Below are 19,006 nucleotides of genomic sequence, written 5' to 3'. Positions count from 1 at the left end.
GTCGGTGCTGGAGGAGGAGGAGCGGGGGGATTTTTTGGGGGGGCCGGGGGGTCCCCACCCGCCTTGTCCCTTCCCCGTCTCCTCCTCGCTCCCCGTCACCTCGTAACAACCTTTGCTTTTGGAGCCCATCCCCCCGAACGTCCCGAATTTGATCTTGCCCCCCCCGATTTTGACTTTCTCCCCCCCGACCCCCGAGGGGGAGGCCAGGTCTACCTCGGTGGGGTGGGAGGACCGTTCCTCGCTGAAGGAGGAAGAGCGGTGCCGCGTCTTCTTGCTCTTGAAGAGGGAGAACTTCCCTTTGGCCGAGGGACCTTCCCCTTCCAGCTCCCCTTCCACCGACCCCAGGCTGGCTTTGGAGCTCTTCAGGTCCCCCTTGGACCCCGAGATGGACCCCGAAACTTCGGGGGAGCTCAAGGAGGAAGAGGAGGCGCCGCCGCCGCCGCTTTTCCCTTTGGCCTTGGAAAAATTGAATTTGGGCATTTTGAGCTTGGATTTCTTCAGCCGGACGTCGGCCTCCTCCGATTCCACCTCAACGGCGACGCCGGAGGAGAGGTTGGGGTCCCCCCCCGGGAACTCCACGTCCACCCCCATCTCCCTGCCCTTCACCTCCGGGTCGGAAAAGACAAATTTGGGCATTCGTAACTTGGGGAAGGAGACTTTGCCGCCGCCACCACCGCTTTCTGGGCTACCGAGGGTGACGCTGGGGCCACCGATGGCCACTTTGGGGCCGGTGAGGTGAAGGCCTCCGCCACCGGCGGTGGCCGCCTCTCCAGAGATGGTGGCACCACCTTTGATCTTGGGGCCTTTCACGTTGAGGTTAAAACCCGACCCGGAAACTTTGGACACGTCCAAGGCTGGAGCTTCGAGGTGGACACTGGCTCCGGGCTCCTTGAGGTCGACGCGAGGAGCTTCCACGTTGACTTTGGGGCCTTTGATGTCACCGGCGACGTCCACCTCGCCCCGTAGGTTTGGTCCTTTCAGCTTGAGGTCAACGTCCGGCGCTTGAAATTTCGGCCCTTTCAATTCTACGTCGGGTCCTTCCAACCCAACCCCGGAGCCCTTCAGGCCTCCTTTGACTTGGGGGCCTTCAAGAGTGACACCCCCTTCAGGGCTGGAAACACCAAACTGGGGGAGCTTGAGGGACGGGAGCTTGATGGTGCCCCCCAGAATTTCGAAGCCGACATCGGGGGCGTCCGCCGAAGCTTTGGGGGCTTTGATGCCGGCGGAAACGTCGAGGTCACCCTTCAACTTTGGTCCTTTCAGGTTTAAATCCAAATCCGGGGCGGAAACGTCCACCGAGGGCCCTTGGATATCGACGCCCGGGGTGCTAAGGTGGAGGTCAGCACCAGGGACTTTGGTGTCCACCTCCACTCGGGGGACGGAGCAGTCGAGGCCCCCCTTCACGCTGAGGTCAGGGCCCTCCATGGTGGGGGGTTTCACCTTGGGCAGCTTCATCTTCCCTCCCAGGCCTCCGAGGTCGACACCCGGCGCCTCCAGGTTGACCTTGGGCCCTTCCACCGAACCCGAAACGTCCAGATCTCCCTTCAGTTTTGGTCCTTTCAGGTTGCCATCAAAATCGGGGCCCGAGATTTGGGGCCCTTTGAGCTTCACGTCGGGGGCCGAGAGATCCAAGTTTCCCTCCGGCATTTCCAAACCCAGACCCATCTTCCCACCTTTGGGCAATTTCAACTTTCCTTCGGGACCTTCCAGTTCCACTCCAGAAACACCCATTTCCCCTTTGATTTTTGGTCCTTTCACGTTCAAATCGACCTCCGGCACCGGGATGGAGGGAACGGTGACGTCAAGGCCGGGGCCTTTCAGGTCGCCCTCCATTTTCAAGTCCCCAAGGCCCACCTGCCCGCTGGGAAGTTCCCCCTCGAGTTTTGGGACGGTCACTGAGGCGTCCCCTCTGAATCGGTGTGATTTAAGATCAAATTCAACGTCTGGGAAGGAGATTTTCCCAAACATGGGTTTTTTCCCCTTGGGGGACTTCACCGAAGCGTCACCTTTGATGGTCACGTCAGGACCAGCCATGTTGACGTCCAGGTCAGGAGATTTCAGGTTCCCATCGAGTTCTCCACCCGCCACGTTGACGTCGAACCCACCTTTCTTGCCTTTGACTTTGGGGCCGCTCACGTGAAGTTTGGGCATCTTGAACTTGCTCTTCTTGCCCTTCCCACCCAGGTTGACGTCTGGCGACTCCAGGTTGAGCTCCGCCTCCGGTAAATCCACTTCTACCCCTGGGGCCTTGACCTCCCCCTTTGGGCTTTTCATCCCGAACCCAAACTTGGGCTTCTTAAATTTGGGGAGTTTGACGTTGGCCTCCGGGCCTTCGATGTTGAGGTCGGGGCATTCCACGTCCACTTCGGGGCCTTTGATTCCCACTTCGGGGCCTTTGATATCAACTTCAGGACCTTTCAGGTGGCCTTCCATCTTTGGGGTGGAGAGGTCAAAGCCCCCCTTGGTTTTGTGGCCTTTCAAACTCAAGTCGATCTCGGGCATGGAGATTTTGGGAACGCTCATGTGCATCTCCGGCATCTTCAGTTTAGGACCTTTCAGTTTTCCCTCCGGCCCTTCCACGCTCACGTCTGGGGCACTGATGTCCACCTTGGGGCCCGAAAGGTCCACCTCGGCCTTCGGCAGGTTCACATCCACGTCAGGACCTTCTCCTTTAAAGCCAAACTTGGGCAGCTTCATTTTAGGCATCTTCACTTTTCCCTCCAGGCCATCGACGTCGACTTCCGGGCCCTGGATGTCAACTTTGGGGCCTTTAATGTCAATTTCAGGACCCTTCAGACCTCCCTCCAGCTTGGGGCCTTGAAGGTCAGCGTCACCTTTACACTTCAGGCCCTTGAGGTTCAGGTCTATGTCCGGCATGGAGATCTGGGGGGTCTTGATGTGCATTTCTGGCATCTTCATCTTGGGACCTTTCAGTTTTCCTTCGGGCCCTTCGATGTTCACCTCAGGTGCCTGAAGGTCCAACTTGGGGCCTTTGATGTCAACGTCCGGACACTGCAGATCCCCTTCCAGCTTCGGTGCCGAGAGGTCCACGTCCCCCTTCACTTTGGGGCCCTTCAGATTGAAGTCAACGTCGGGCATGGAGAACTTGGGGGCCTTGATGTGCATCTCGGGCATCTTGAACTTGGGGCCTTTGAGTTTCCCTTCGGGCCCTTCTATGGTCACATCAGGAACGTCAACGTCTATTTTGGGGGCTTTTACGTCGATTTGGGGTCCTTTCAAATCACCTTCCAGCTTGGGTCCCGAGACATCGAGGTCTCCTTTCAGTTGAGGCCCTTTGATGTTGAGGTCGACGTCGGGGAGGGAGACCTTGGGAGCCTTAATGTGCATCTCGGGCATGGAAAATTTGGGACCTTTGACTTTTCCATCCAGGTTCAGGTCAGGGGCCTCCACCTCGACGCTGGGGCCCGAAATGTCCACGTCTCCCTTCGGGAGGTTCACATCCACGTCCACCCCCTCCCCCTTAAAGCCGGGCATGGAAAATTTGGGCATTTTGAATTTAGGCAGCTTGAACTTCCCCTCCGGACTGTCGATGTGGACATCAGGGGCACCAACGTCCAATTTAGGAGCCCCGATGTTGACCTCAGGACCTTTCAGTTCACATTCTGGTCCTGACACCGACACGTCGACGTCTCCTTTCACCTTGGGGCCTTTCAGGTTCAAGTCGATGTCGGGCATGGAGATCTTGGGGGCCTTGATGTGCATCTCAGGCATCTTGAACTTGGGGCCTTTAATTTTTCCTTCAGGGCCTTCAATGTTCACCTCTGGACCTTCAATGTCCACCTTTGGGCCAGAAACGTCCAGGTTTCCTGTCGGCAGGCTCACGTCCACCTCTGGGCCTTCTGCTTTCACCCCCGGCATCCCAAACTTGGGCATTTTGAACTTGGGCATCTTGAATTTGCCTTCTGGACCATGAATGTCCACGTCAGGAGCCTCAATGTCGACTTTGGGGCCCTTGATGTCCACCTCGGGACCCTTTAGGTCACCCTCTATCTTGGGGCCCTTCAGATTGAAGTCAACGTCAGGCATGGAGAATTTGGGTGCTTTGATGTTCATCTCGGGCATCTTGAACTTGGGGCCTTTGAGTTTCCCTTCAGGACCTTCCAGCTCAACGTCAGGAAGGTCAACATCAACCTTGGGGCCTTTGATATCAATTTCTGGGCCTTTCAAATCACCTTCCAGTTTGGGAACGGACACGTCGATGTCTCCCTTCACTTTGGGGCCTTTCAGGTTCAAGTCGATGTCAGGCATGGAGATCTTGGGTGCCTTGATGTGCATCTCTGGCATCTTAAATTTGGGGCCTTTAATTTTTCCTTCAGGGCCTTCAATATCCACCTCTGGACCTTCAATGTCCACCTTTGGACCAGAAATATCAATGTCCCCTTTTGGGAGGTTCACGTCCACCTCTGGACCTTCTGCTTTCACCCCCGGCATCCCAAACTTGGGCATTTTGAACTTGGGCATCTTGAATTTGCCTTCTGGGCCGTGAACGTCCACATCTGGCACATCAATGTCAACTTTGGGGCCCTTGATGTCCACCTCAGGACCTTTCAGGTCACCCTCCAGCTTGGGGCCCTTCAGATTGAAGTCAACATCAGGCATGGAGAACTTGGGTGCCTTGATGTTCATCTCGGGCATCTTGAACTTGGGGCCTTTCAGTTTCCCTCCAGGACCTTCCAGCTCAACGTCAGGAAGGTCAACATCAACCTTGGGGCCTTTGATATCAATTTCTGGGCCCTTCAAGTCCCCTTCCAGTTTGGGAAGGGACACGTCGATGTCTCCCTTCACTTTGGGGCCCTTCAGGTTCAAGTCGATGTCAGGCATGGAGATCTTGGGTGTCTTGAAGTGCATTTCAGGCATCTTGAACTTGGGACCTTTAACTTTTCCTTCCGGACCTTCCAGCTCCACGTCAGGAAGGTCAACGTCCAGTTTTGGGCCTTTGATGTCAACGTCCGGGCCTTTCAGGTCGCCCTCCATTTTTGGAAGGGAAACGTCCACGTCCCCCTTGACTTTGGGGCCTTTGAGGTTGAGGTCGAAGTCAGGCATGGAGATCTTGGGGGCTTTGAAGTGCATCTCGGGCATCTTGAATTTGGGACCCTTCAGCTTCCCCTCTGGCCCCTCGATTTGAACATCTGGGGCGCTAACGTCCAACTCGGGACCTTTAACATCCACTTTTGGGCCTTTCAGGTCACCTTCCACACTCGGCATCTCCACCTCCACATCCCCCTTCACTTTCGGGCCTTTCAGGTTCAGATCAAAATCCGGCATCGAGATTTTGGGAGCCTTAAAATGCATCTCCGGCATCTTCAACTTGGGGCCTTTCAGTTTGCCTTCCGGTCCTTCCATCTCCACATCGGGAAGGTCTACGTCTACTTTAGGACCTTTTATATCCAGTTCAGGACCCTTCAGGTCACCTTCCAGCTTGGGAAGAGACACGTCCACATCCCCCTTCACTTTGGGGCCCTTCAGGTTCAAGTCGATGTCGGGCATGGAGATTTTGGGGGCCTTGATGTGCATCTCGGGCATCTTAAATTTGGGGCCTTTAATTTTTCCTTCAGGGCCTTCAATGTCCACCTCTGGACCTTCAATGTCCACCTTTGGAACAGAAACATCAATGTCCCCTTTCGGCAGGTTCACATCCACCTCTGGACCTTCTGCTTTGAACCCCGGCATCCCAAATTTGGGCATTTTGAACTTGGGCATCTTGAGTTTCCCCTCCGGGCCGTGAATGTCCACATCAGGGACCTCGATGTCAACTTTGGGGCCTCCAATATCCACCTCAGGAGCCTTCAAATCCCCTTCCAGCTTTGGGGCAGAAAGGTCTAGGTCTCCTTTCAGCTTGGGACCTTTGAGGTTCAAGCTGGCATCAGGCATGGAAATTTTGGGTGCTTTTATGTGCATTTCTGGCATTTTAAACTTGGGACCTTTCAGTTTTCCTTCTGGGCCTTCGATGTCCAGATCTGGGGCGTCCACGTCCAGCTTTGGGCCTTTGAGGTGGACATCTGGCACGTTCAGGTCCCCTTCCAGTTTTGGCCCGGAGAGATCGACGTCCACCCCTCCTTTTGCCTTGGGACCTTTCAAATTCAAATCAAAGTCCGGCATCGAAATATTGGGGGCCTTGATATTCATTTCGGGCATTTTAAACTTGGGGCCTTTCAGTTTGCCCTTGGGACCTTCAACATCAAGGTCAGGACCTTCCAGGTCTACTTTTGGGCCTTTTAGATCCACCTGGGGAAGGGAGACGTCCACGTCCCCCTTGACTTTGGGGCCTTTCAGGTTCAGGTCGATGTCAGGCATGGAGATCTTGGGGGCTTTGATGTTCATCTCCGGCATCTTGAACTGGGGGCCCTTCAACTTCCCCTCTGGGCCTTCAATCTCCAAACCAGGACCTTCCACCTCAAGCTTGGGACCTGAAACATCCAACTCTCCTTTGGGAAGGCTCAGGTCCACCTCCGGCCCCTCCGCCTTCAAGCCGGACACCCCAAATTTGGGCATTTTGAACTTGGGCATTTTGATTTTACCTTCCGGCCCGTGAATGTCCACGTCGGGTGCCTCAACGTTGACTTTGGGGCCTTTGATGTCCACCTCGGGACCTTTCAGTTCCCCTTCCAACTTGGGGCTGGAAAGATCTAACTCTCCTTTTACTTTATGGCCTTTGAGATTTAGCTCCACGTCGGGCATCGAAACTTTGGGGGAAGAAATACTCAGAAAGGGCATTTTAAATTTAGACCCTTTGGATTTGGCCTGAATGTCCACCTCCGGAGCCTGAACATCGACTTTGGGCCCAGATATTTCCACGTCGGGTTTTTTAAGTTTCACGTCCACTTCAGGGCTTTGCACTTTTGGGCCGGAAAAGCCAAATTTGGGAAGTTTAAACCTAGATTTTTTAGCTTTTCCCTCAAGGTCCAGCTTGGGGCCTTCGACCTCCAGTTCCGGCCCTTTGATGTCCACTTTAGGAGCTTTCAGTTCTCCCTCTATTTTGGGAAGGGAAGGATCAACGTCACCTTTCAGTTTGGGGCCTTTCAAATTGAGGTCGATATCGGGCATGGAGATTTTGGGAACGTTGAATTCTATGTCCGGCTTCTTAAATTTAGGGCCTTTAAGTTTTCCTTCTGGGCCTTCGATGTCCAGATCGGGAACGTTAACGTCAACCTTTGGACCCGCAAGAGCGACATCGACTTCGGGTGGATTCACTTCAACTTCTGGGCCTTCTCCTTTCAGCCCCGGCACCCCAAATTTGGGCATTTTGAACTTGGGCAATTTGATTTTACCTTCTGGCCCGTGAAGGTCCACGTCGGGTGCCTCGATGTCGATTTTGGGGCCCTTGATGTCCACGTCAGGACATTTCAATTCACCTTCCAGCTTAGGAAGGGACATGTCCACGTCGCCCTTCACTTTGGGGCCTTTCAGATTGAAGTCGACATCGGGCATGGAGATCTTGGGGGCCTTGATGTGCATCTCGGGCATCTTAAATTTGGGGCCTTTCAACTTCCCTTCGGGACCTTCAATGTCCACCTCTGGACCTTCAATGTCCACTTTGGGGACAGAAACATCAATGTCTCCTTTTGGGAGGTTCACGTCCACCTCTGGACCTTCTGCTTTCACCCCAAACTTGGGCATTTTGAACTTGGGCAATTTTATTTTACCTTCTGGGCCATGAAGGTCCACATCAGGTGCCTCAATGTCAACTTTGGGGCCCTTGATGTCCACATCAGGACATTTCAATTCACCTTCCAGCTTGGGGACAGACACATCCACGTCCCCCTTCAGTTTGGGGCCTTTCAGATTGAAGTCAACATCTGGCATGGAGAACTTGGGTGCTTTGAAGTGCATCTCAGGCATCTTGAACTTGGGACCCTTCAGCTTCCCCTCTGGCCCTTCCAGCTCAACGTCAGGAAGGTCAACATCAACCTTGGGGCCTTTGATATCAATTTCTGGGCCTTTCAAATCACCTTCCAGCTTGGGAACGGACACATCCACATCTCCCTTCACTTTGGGGCCCTTCAGGTTCAAGTCAATGTCAGGCATGGAGATTTTGGGGGCCTTGATGTGCATCTCAGGCATCTTGAACTTAGGACCCTTCACCTTCCCCTCAGGACCTTCAATATCCACCTCTGGACCTTCAATGTCCACCTTTGGCCCAGAAATATCAATGTCCCCTTTTGGGAGGTTCACGTCCACCTCTGGACCTTCTGCTTTGAAGCCGGGCATCCCAAACTTGGGCATTTTGAACTTGGGCATCTTGAATTTTCCCTCTGGGCCATGAACGTCCACATCTGGCACATCAATGTCGACTTTGGGGGCCTTGATGTGCATCTCAGGCATCTTGAATTTGCCTTCTGGGCCATGAAGATCTACATCTGGCACATCAATGTCGACTTTGGGGGCCTTGATGTGCATCTCAGGCATCTTGAATTTGCCTTCTGGGCCATGAAGATCTACATCTGGCACATCAATGTCGACTTTGGGGGCCTTGATGTGCATCTCAGGCATCTTGAATTTGCCTTCTGGGCCATGAAGATCTACATCTGGCACATCAATGTCGACTTTGGGGGCCTTGATGTGCATCTCAGGCATCTTGAATTTGCCTTCTGGGCCATGAAGATCTACATCTGGCACATCAATGTCGACTTTGGGGGCCTTGATGTGCATCTCAGGCATCTTGAATTTGCCTTCTGGGCCATGAAGATCTACATCTGGCACATCAATGTCGACTTTGGGGGCCTTGATGTGCATCTCAGGCATCTTGAATTTGCCTTCTGGGCCATGAAGATCTACATCTGGCACATCAATGTCGACTTTGGGGGCCTTGATGTGCATCTCAGGCATCTTGAATTTGCCTTCTGGGCCATGAAGATCTACATCTGGCACATCAATGTCAACGCTGGGACCTTTAATGTCCACGTCAGGACCCTTCAGGTCACCCTCCAGCTTGGGGACAGACACATCCACGTCCCCCTTCAGTTTGGGGCCTTTCAGATTGAAGTCAACGTCAGGCATGGAGAACTTGGGTGCCTTGATGTGCATTTCGGGCATCTTGAACTTGGGACCCTTCACTTTCCCTTCTGGACCCTCCAGCTCAACGTCAGGAAGGTCAACATCAACCTTGGGGCCTTTGATATCAATTTCTGGGCCTTTCAAATCACCTTCCAGCTTGGGAACGGACACGTCCACATCTCCCTTCACTTTGGGGCCCTTCAGGTTCAAGTCGATGTCAGGCATGGAGATTTTGGGGGCCTTGATGTGCATCTCGGGCATCTTGAACTTGGGACCCTTCACCTTCGCCTCTGGGCATTCAATGTCCACCTCTGGACCCTCAATGTCCACCTTTGGACCAGAAACATCCAGGTTTCCTGTCGGCAGGTTCACATCCACCTCTGGACCTTCTGCTTTCACCCCCGGCATCCCGAATTTGGGCATTTTGAACTTGGGCATCTTGAATTTGCCTTCTGGACCGTGAAGATCTACATCTGGCACATCAATGTCGACTTTGGGGGCCTTGATGTCCACCTCAGGACCTTTCAATTCACCTTCCAGCTTTGGAACGGACACGTCCACATCTCCCTTCACTTTGGGGCCTTTCAGATTGAAGTCAACATCAGGCATGGAGAACTTGGGTGCCTTGATGTGCATCTCGGGCATCTTGAACTTAGGACCCTTCACCTTCCCCTCAGGACCTTCAATATCCACCTCTGGACCTTCAATGTCCACCTTTGGGCCAGAAATATCAATGTCCCCTTTTGGCAGGTTCACATCCACCTCTGGACCTTCTGCTTTGAACCCCGGCATCCCAAATTTGGGCATTTTGAACTTGGGCATCTTGAATTTGCCTTCTGGGCCATGAAGATCTACATCTGGCACATCAATGTCGACTTTGGGGGCCTTGATGTCCACCTCGGGACCCTTCAGGTCACCCTCCAGCTTGGGGACAGACACATCCACGTCCCCCTTCAGTTTGGGGCCTTTCAGATTGAAGTCAACATCAGGCATGGAGAACTTGGGGGCCTTGATGTTCATCTCAGGCATCTTGAATTTGGGACCCTTCAGCTTCCCCTCTGGTCCTTCCAGCTCAACGTCAGGAAGGTCAACATCAACCTTGGGGCCTTTGATATCAATTTCTGGGCCTTTCAAATCACCTTCCAGTTTGGGAACAGACACGTCCACATCTCCCTTCACTTTGGGGCCCTTCAGGTTCAAGTCAATGTCAGGCATGGAGATCTTGGGTGTCTTGAAGTGCATCTCAGGCATCTTGAACTTGGGGCCTTTAACTTTTCCTTCTGGACCTTCCAGCTCCACGTCAGGAAGGTCAACGTCCAGTTTCGGGCCTTTGATGTCAACGTCCGGGCCTTTCAGATCACCCTCCATTTTTGGAAGGGAAACGTCCACGTCCCCCTTGACTTTGGGGCCTTTGAGGTTGAGGTCGAAGTCAGGCATGGAGATCTTGGGGGCTTTGAAGTGCATCTCAGGCATCTTGAATTTGGGACCCTTCAGCTTCCCTTCTGGACATTCCAACTCAAGATCCGGAGCCTCTACATCCACTTTCGGGCCTTTCAATGTGACTTCAGGCCCTTTCAGGTCACCTTCCACACTCGGCATCTCCACCTCCACATCCCCCTTCACTTTCGGGCCTTTCAGGTTCAGATCAAAATCCGGCATCGAGATTTTGGGAGCCTTAAAATGCATCTCCGGCATCTTAAATTTGGGGCCTTTCAACTTCCCCTCTGGGACCTCAATATCCACATTGGGAGCTTCTATGTCCACTTTGGGGCCTTTGATGTCTATCTCGGGGCCTTTCAGGTCACCCTCTAGTTTGGGGGCAGAAACATCCACGTCTCCCTTCAGCTTTGGACCCTTCAGGTTCAAGTCGATGTCGGGCATGGAGATCTTGGGCGTCTTGAAGTGCATCTCGGGCATCTTGAACTTGGGGCCTTTAATTTTTGCATCTGGACACTCCAGCTCCACGTCGGGAACGTTCACGTCCAGTTTCGGGCCTTTGATGTCAACATCCGGGCCTTTCAGATCACCCTCCATTTTTGGAAGGGAAACGTCCACGTCCCCCTTGACTTTGGGGCCTTTGAGGTTGAGGTCGAAGTCGGGCATGGAGATCTTGGGGGCTTTGAAGTGCATCTCGGGCATCTTGAATTTGGGGCCCTTCAGCTTCCCCTCTGGGCCTTCCAGGTCCACGTCAGGAACGTCTATGTCCACTTTGGGCCCTTTCAGTTCCAGATCCGGCCCTTTCAGGTCTCCTTCTATTTTGGGTACGGAAACATCCATTTCTCCCTTCACTTTGGGACCTTTCAAGTTGAGATCCATGTCGGGCATGGAAAGTTTTGGGGCCTTAATGTGCATATCGGGCATTTTTATCTTGGGCCCTTTCCATTTGCCCTCAGGGCCTTCAACATCAACATCGGGAACATCAACATCCAGCTTGGGACCTTTAATGTTCACATCGGGGCCCTTCAGGTCCCCTTCTAATTTTGGAACGGAGACATCAACGCCCCCCTTCACTTTGGGGCCCTTCAGGTTCAAGTCGATGTCGGGCATGGAGATCTTGGGGGCTTTGATGTGCATCTCGGGCATCTTGAACTTGGGGCCTTTCACCTTCCCTTCGGGACCTTCAATGTCCACGCTGGGCATCTCGACATCGACTTTTGGGACAGAAACATCAATGTCCCCTTTCGGCAGGTTCACATCCACCTCTGGACCTTCTGCTTTCACCCCCGGCATCCCGAATTTGGGCATTTTGAACTTGGGCATCTTGAATTTGCCTTCTGGGCCGTGAACGTCCACATCTGGCACATCAATGTCGACTTTGGGGCCCTTGATGTCCACCTCAGGACCTTTCAATTCACCTTCCAGCTTGGGAACGGACACGTCTACGTCCCCCTTCACTTTGGGGCCTTTCAGATTTAGGTCAATGTCTGGCATTGAAATCTTGGGTGTCTTGAAGTGCATCTCGGGCATCTTGAACTTGGGACCCTTCACCTTCCCCTCAGGACATTCAATGTTCACCTCTGGACCTTCAATGTCGACCTTTGGGCCAGAAATATCAATGTCCCCTTTTGGGAGGTTCACATCCACCTCTGGACCTTCTGCTTTGAACCCCGGCATCCCAAACTTGGGCATTTTGAACTTGGGCATCTTGAATTTGCCCTCTGGACCATGAAGATCTACATCTGGCACATCAATGTCGACTTTGGGGGCCTTGATGTCCACCTCGGGTCCTTCCAACTTGGGGACAGAGACATCCACGTCCCCCTTCAGTTTGGGGCCTTTCAGATTGAAGTCGACATCGGGCATGGAGAACTTGGGTGCTTTGATGTTCATCTCGGGCATCTTAAACTTGGGGCCTTTGAGTTTCCCTTCAGGACCTTCCAGCTCAACATCAGGAAGGTCAACATCAACCTTGGGGCCTTTGATATCAATTTCTGGGCCTTTCAAATCACCTTCCAGCTTGGGAACGGACACGTCCACATCTCCCTTCACTTTGGGACCCTTCAGGTTCAAGTCGATGTCAGGCATGGAGATCTTGGGTGCCTTGATGTGCATCTCAGGCATCTTGAACTTGGGACCCTTCACCTTCCCCTCAGGGCCTTCAATATCCACCTCTGGACCTTCAATGTCCACCTTTGGGCCAGAAATATCAATGTCCCCTTTTGGGAGGTTCACGTCCACCTCTGGACCTTCTGCTTTCACCCCCGGCATCCCAAATTTGGGCATTTTGAACTTGGGCATCTTGAATTTGCCTTCTGGGCCGTGAACGTCCACATCTGGCACATCAATGTTGACTTTGGGGCCCTTGATGTCCACGTCAGGACCTTTCAGGTCACCCTCCAGCTTGGGGACAGACACATCCACACCCCCCTTCAGTTTGGGGCCCTTTAAATTCAAATCGACATCGGGCATGGAGATCTTGTGTGCCTTGATGTGCATCTCAGGCATCTTGAACTTGGGGCCCTTGACCTTCCCTTCTGGCACACCCTCCAGCTTGGGGACAGACACATCCACACCCCCCTTCAGTTTGGGGCCCTTTAAATTCAAATCGACATCGGGCATGGAGATCTTGTGTGCCTTGATGTGCATCTCAGGCATCTTGAACTTGGGGCCCTTGACCTTCCCTTCTGGCACTTCAATATCCACCTCTGGACCTTCTGCTTTCACCCCCGGCATCCCAAATTTGGGCATTTTGAGCTTGGGCATCTTGAATTTGCCCTCTGGACCATGAAGATCTACATCTGGCACGTCAATGTCGGCTTTAGGGGCCTTGATGTCCACCTCGGGACCCTTCAGGTCACCCTCCAGCTTGGGAGCCGTGATTTCAACATCCCCCTTCATGCTGGGCCCTTTCAGGTTGAGGTCCACGTCGGGCATGGAGATCTTGGGGGCCTTGATGTGCATCTCGGGCATCTTGAACTTGGGGCCTTTCAGTTTTCCTTCGGGACACTCCAAATCGATATTGGGGGCCTCAACATCCACTTTTGGCCCCTTGATGTCGATTTCTGGCCCTTTCAGGTCACCTTCAATCTTAGGAGCCCCAAAATCCACTTCTCCTTTCACTTTAGGTCCCTTCAGGTTGATGTCCACGTCCGGCACGGAGATTTTGGGGGTTTTGATGTTCAACTTCGGCATCCTGAACTTAGGACCTTTCCATTTGCCTTCTGGTCCTGTCACCTCCAGCTCTGGCCCTTCCATCTCCACCTCCGGCCCGGAAAGGTCCATCTCCCCTTTGGGCAGGTTGACGTCGACCTCAGGTCCCTCAAGCTTTGGGCCAGAAACGTGGAAATGAGGCATTTTGACTTTGGGCATTTTCAGTTTGGCTTCTGGACACTCCAGGTTGACGTCGGGGACCTCCACGTCTATTTTCGGCCCCTTGACGTCGATCTCCGGCCCTTTCAAATCACCTTCCAACTTTGGAGCTGCAACATCCATCTCTCCTTTAATTTTATGTCCCTTTAAGTTCAAATCTACGTCCGGCATCGATATTTTGGGGGCTTTGATGTTAAGTTTGGGCATCTTAAATTTGGGGCCTTTTATTTTCCCTTCTGGACATTCCAAGTCTACCTCGGGCATCTCAACGTCAACCTGGGGACCTTCCACCTCCATTTTGGGACCTTTCAGATCTCCGGAGACCTTGGGACCAGAGATATCTACGTCTCCCTTGAGTTTGGGAGCCTTCAAGCTCAGGTCTACGTCTGGCATGGACAGTTTGGGCGTCTGAATGTTGAGTTCGGGCATTTTAAATTTGAGACCTTTCCCTTTTCCTTCCGGCCCTTCGATGTCCACGCTCGGCACCTCGATATCTACCTTTGGACCAGAAATGTCCACCTCACCCTTCGGAAGGGTCACGTCAACGTTGGGGCCCTCTCCTTTCAGTCCGGGCACCCCAAATTTGGGCATTTTCAGCTTTGGCATCTTCAGTTTACCTTCTGGACCATGAATGTCCACGTCTGGGGCTTCTATGTCAACTTTGGGGCCTTTGAGGTCAAGTCCGGGTCCTTTGAGTTCTCCTTCCAGTTTTGGGGCGCAAACGTCCAGGTCTCCTTTCACTTTGGGGCCTTTCAGGTTGAGGTCAATGTCGGGCATGGAGATCTGGGGGGTCTTGAAGCTCATCTCAGGCATCTTCACCTTGGGGCCCTTCAGTTGTCCTTCTGGCCCTTTGATGTCCACACTCGGCACGTCGATATTGACCTTGGGGCCAGAAATGTCCACCTCACCCTTTGGAAGAGTCACATCGACACTGGGGGCCTCTCCTTTCACCCCAAATTTGGGCATTTTCAGCTTTGGCATCTTCAATTTCCCTTCTGGCCCGTGGATGTCCACGTCTGGGGCTTCTATGTCAACTTTGGGGCCTTTGAGGTCAAGTCCAGGACCCTTCAAATCGGCTCCCATCGTGGGGACGGAAACGTCCAGGTCACCCTTCACTTTGGGGCCTTTCAGGTTGAGATCAACATCTGGCAGAGAGACCTTGGGGCCTTTCAGTTGTCCTTCTGGCCCTTTGATGTCCACGCTTGGTACATCGATATTGACCTTGGGGCCAGAAATGTCCACCTCACCCTTTGGAAGAGTCACGTCGACGCTGGGGGCCTCTCCTTTCAGTCCAGGCACCCCAAATTTGGGCATTTTCAGCTTTGGCATCTTCAGTTTACCTTCTGGCCCATGGATGTCCACCTCTGGTGCTCCAAGGTCAACTTTGGGGCCTTTGAGATCCAGTTCAGGACCCTTCAAACCAACTTCTACCTTGGGGACGGAAACGTCCAGGTCACCCTTCACTTTGGGGCCTTTCAGGTTGAGATCAACATCTGGCAGAGAGACCTTGGGGCCTTTCAGTTGTCCTTCTGGCCCCTTGATGTCCACGCTTGGTACATCGATATCTACCTTGGGGCCAGAAATGTCCACCTCACCCTTTGGAAGGGTCACATCGACGCTGGGGGCCTCTCCTTTCAGTCCGGGCACCCCAAATTTGGGCATTTTCATCTTAGGTATCTTCACTTTGCCCTCTGACCCATGGATGTCCACCTCTGGTGCTCCAAGGTCAACTTTGGGGCCTTTGAGATCCAGTTCAGGACCCTTCAAACCAACTTCTACCTTGGGGACGGAAACGTCCAGGTCACCCTTCACTTTGGGGCCTTTCAGGTTGAGGTCGATGTCGGGCATGGAGATCTGGGGGGTCTTGAAGCTCATCTCAGGCATGGAAACTTTGGGGCCTTTGACATCTACGTCGGGGACGTCCACGCCCACTTTGGGGCCTTTGATGTCAAAGTGAGGCCCTTTCAAGGTGCCACCCATTTTGGGGACGGAAACGTCCACTTCTCCCTTCCCCTTCGGTCCCTTCAGGTGAATGTCCATATCCGGCGCGGAGACGCCGGGTCCTTTCAAGCAACCTCCTGGACCTTCAAACTCAACATCAGGAGCCTTGACGTCCATCTTGAGACCTTTGGAGCCAAGTCCTTCCACCCCGGGGCCGGTGACGCCCACGTCTCCCTTCACCTGAGGTCCCTTCAGCTTCAGATTTACGTCCGACAGAGAGATGTGGGGCGTTTCCACCTTCTTGAACGTGGGGCCTTTCCATTCTCCTTTGGTGGCCACCTCGGGAAGGCCAACGTCGGCCACCACCGGTCCCACCTGGCCCTTGGGCAGCGCCATTTCCACCCCGGGACCTTCCCCTCGCGAGTCCGAGGCGGTAAATTTGGGGAAGTTCATGTGGGGCATTTTGAGGATCCCCTTCCCACCAGGAATTTCCACCTCAGAAGAAGGCGGGAGCTCGACGGCGGGTCCTTTGATCCCCACCCCGGGGACCTCCACTTGTAGGGCAGCCCCCTTCAGCCCCACCTCCACCTTGGGGCCTTTCGTTGAAGGAACCGAAACGTCCGTTGACGGGACGTGGATGGAAGAGGAGGAGGTGACATCCAGGCACGGGGACTGCGGCTTCGGCACCGCCGGAAGGTGGACCCCAACTTGGGGGGCTGGAGCTTCGGGGCCGGATCCCGCCGTGGGGAACCCAAATTTGGGCATTTTCAAGGCGGGGAAGTTGATTTTCCCCACGTCGAGGGGGGAGGTTTCCATCGTCGGTGCCGAAACCTCGACGCCGGGGCCTTGGAGACCTCCCTGAAGATGAGGGGTGGAACCATCAAGGTGGGACGGTGTCCCCCCGACGTGGCCGTGTCCTTTGCCGTCCAACCCAGGCCCCTTGAGGTGAAACCCCACCTCCAGGTTGCCCATCTGTCCGTTGGTCTCGATTCTGGGCGACCCAATGGAGGAGGAGCCCAAACCGTCACCTCCCACCATCTCCACCATCATGGATTTTCCAGTTTCTCCACCAGGAACGTGGCTCTGGGGCAGTTGAGGGTCCAGGCGAGTCCTCAGGTCCAGGCCTGGAGATCCCGACGCCGTCATCCCGACCTTTCCTGAAGGAACCTCCCCGAGGTGGACGTCCAACTTGTGGGCAGAAGAAGAAGAAGAAGAATCAACCCTTGGTCCTCGAAGGTCCACGCTCCAGTCCGGGCCTCGGCTGCTTCCCCCAGGTCCCACCATCCCAAGGTCTCCTTCCACCACCGTCTCCGTCGTGTGGGTCGTCTCCTGGCTCGGGATGAGGATCTTAAATTCGGGGCCGAGGACTTGGAGGTCTCCAGTTCCATCGTGGCTGCTGACGTCCACGGTGTAGGCCGTGACCTTCCTGGTGACGGTGATGGTCCTGCTCTGCGTCCCACCAACCTCCCCCTCCAGCACCTCCTCCGACTTCAGCCTCGGTTTGATCTTGGTGGTGTAGATCCTCCTGTACTCCTCATCGTCACCGCTCTGGAACCGCAGGAGACCTTCATCAGCACCCAAGGGGCTTCTTCAGCCCTTCCTCTTCCTCCCACCCCATCCCACCATCCTCAACCCTTCCTCTTCCTCCCACCCCATCCCACCATCACCCACCACCCTCCTCAACCTTTCTTCTTCCACCTCATCCCACCATCCTCAGCCCTTCCTCTTCCTCCCACCCCATCCCACCCTCCTCAACCCTCCTTCTTCCTCCCACCCCATCCCACCATTGCTTCCTCTCCCTCTCCTCAGCCCTTCTTCTTCATCCCACCCCATCCCACCATCACCCACCACCCTCCTCAGTCCTTCTTCTTCCCACACCATCCCACCATCCTTGACCCTTCCTCTTCCTCCCACCCCATCCCACCATCACCCACCACCCTCCTCAGTCCTTCTTCTTCCCACACCATCCCACCATCCTTGACCCTTCCTCTTCCTCCCACCCCATCCCACCATCACCCACCACCCTCCTCAACCTTTCTTCTTCCACCCCATCCAACCTTCCTCAACCCTTCCTCTTCCTCCCACCCCACCCTCACCAGGACCCACCAGGACAACTTCGGGGGTGGTGGCCGAGAAGACCTCGTGTGACCAGGCCTGTCCCGGCAGCGGGGACCTGTCCCCTTTGCGTTGGAGGCGCAGACCCACCCGGTGGTGGCCCATGCTGTTGAGGAGCTGCGTCACCTCCCCCGACTGCAGGTTGTCGAAGTAGACGGTGGCGCTCACGATCTGGTCCCCTGGGGGGCGGGGTTGGGGGGGGGGTGGGGAAGGGACCCCCCCAAAATCCATCCCCACCAACAGCCAAACGGGGAGCAACCACCGCTCCTGGGGTTCCCCCACCAACAGCCAAACGGGGAGCAACCACCGCTCTTGGGGTTCTCTCCCCGAGGAGGAGGAGGAGGAAGGAAGCGAGGCCAAGATGGAAAAATGGACAAAAAGAACCCATTTCCCTCCCCAAAAAAAGAAAAATCAACCCCCAAATCTGCCCCACAACAAGCTCCGCCAAGGGCTGCACCCCCTCTTCCTCCTCCTCTTCCTCCTCCTCCTCTGCCTGAGCTGGGACCTCCTTCCCCCTCCTTCTTCCTCCTGAGTGAGGATTTCCTTCCTCTTCCTCCTGAGCAGGGACCCTCTTCCTCCTCCTCCTCTTCCTCCTGAGTGAGGACTTCCTTCCTCCTCCTCCTTCCTCTTCCTCCTGAGCGAGGACCCCCTTCTTCCTCCTCCTTCTCCTTCCTCTTCCTCCTGAGCGAGGACTCCCTTCCTCCTCTTCTTCCTCCTGAGCAGGGACCCCCTTCCTCCTCTTCCTCCTGAGCGAGGACTCCCTTCCTCCTCCTCCTTCTCCTTCCTCTTCCTCCTGCTCAGAGACCCCCTTCCTCCTCCTCTTCCTCCCGAGCAAGGACCCCCTTCTTCCTCCTCCTTCTCCTTCCTCTTCCTCCTGAGTGGGGACTCCCTTCCTCATCCTCTTCCTCCTGAGCAAGGACCCCCTTCTTCCTCCTCTTCCTCCTGAGCGGGGACCCCCTTCCTCCTCCTTCTTCTCCTTCCTCTTCCTCCTGAGCGGGGACTCCCTTCCTCCTCCTCCTCCTCCTGAGTGGGGACCCCCTTCCTCCTCCCCACCAAGGTGCCCCCCCCGAGGGACAGATGCCCCCACGTGGGGAGACACCCCCCCCCCAGCGCTGCCCCCACCCCC

General features: G+C 54.7%; 1 protein-coding gene across 1 annotated transcript in view; it reads right to left on the bottom strand.

The window, feature by feature from the left end:
* Positions 1 to 19,006, bottom strand: part of LOC106900634 (neuroblast differentiation-associated protein AHNAK-like) — a gene marked incomplete at its 3' end in the record, with an annotated part of 45,669 nt that continues 26,663 nt past the window's right edge. The window contains exons 4-6 of the mRNA XM_014962767.1: positions 13,147 to 17,313; positions 8,843 to 13,080; positions 1 to 8,521 (exon numbers count right to left, since the gene is read on the bottom strand). Of these exons, the coding sequence (XP_014818253.1) occupies positions 1 to 8,521; positions 8,843 to 13,080; positions 13,147 to 17,313 (16,926 nt within the window). The remainder of the gene's footprint in view (positions 8,522 to 8,842; positions 13,081 to 13,146; positions 17,314 to 19,006) is intronic.

This window comes from Calidris pugnax, unplaced genomic scaffold (genome assembly GCF_001431845.1).
Source record: "Calidris pugnax isolate Ruff unplaced genomic scaffold, ASM143184v1 scaffold439, whole genome shotgun sequence".
Taxonomy (NCBI): domain Eukaryota; kingdom Metazoa; phylum Chordata; class Aves; order Charadriiformes; family Scolopacidae; genus Calidris; species Calidris pugnax.
The sequence above is the reverse complement of the archived record's forward strand: the minus strand, read 5'-3'. Positions and strand labels throughout refer to the sequence as shown.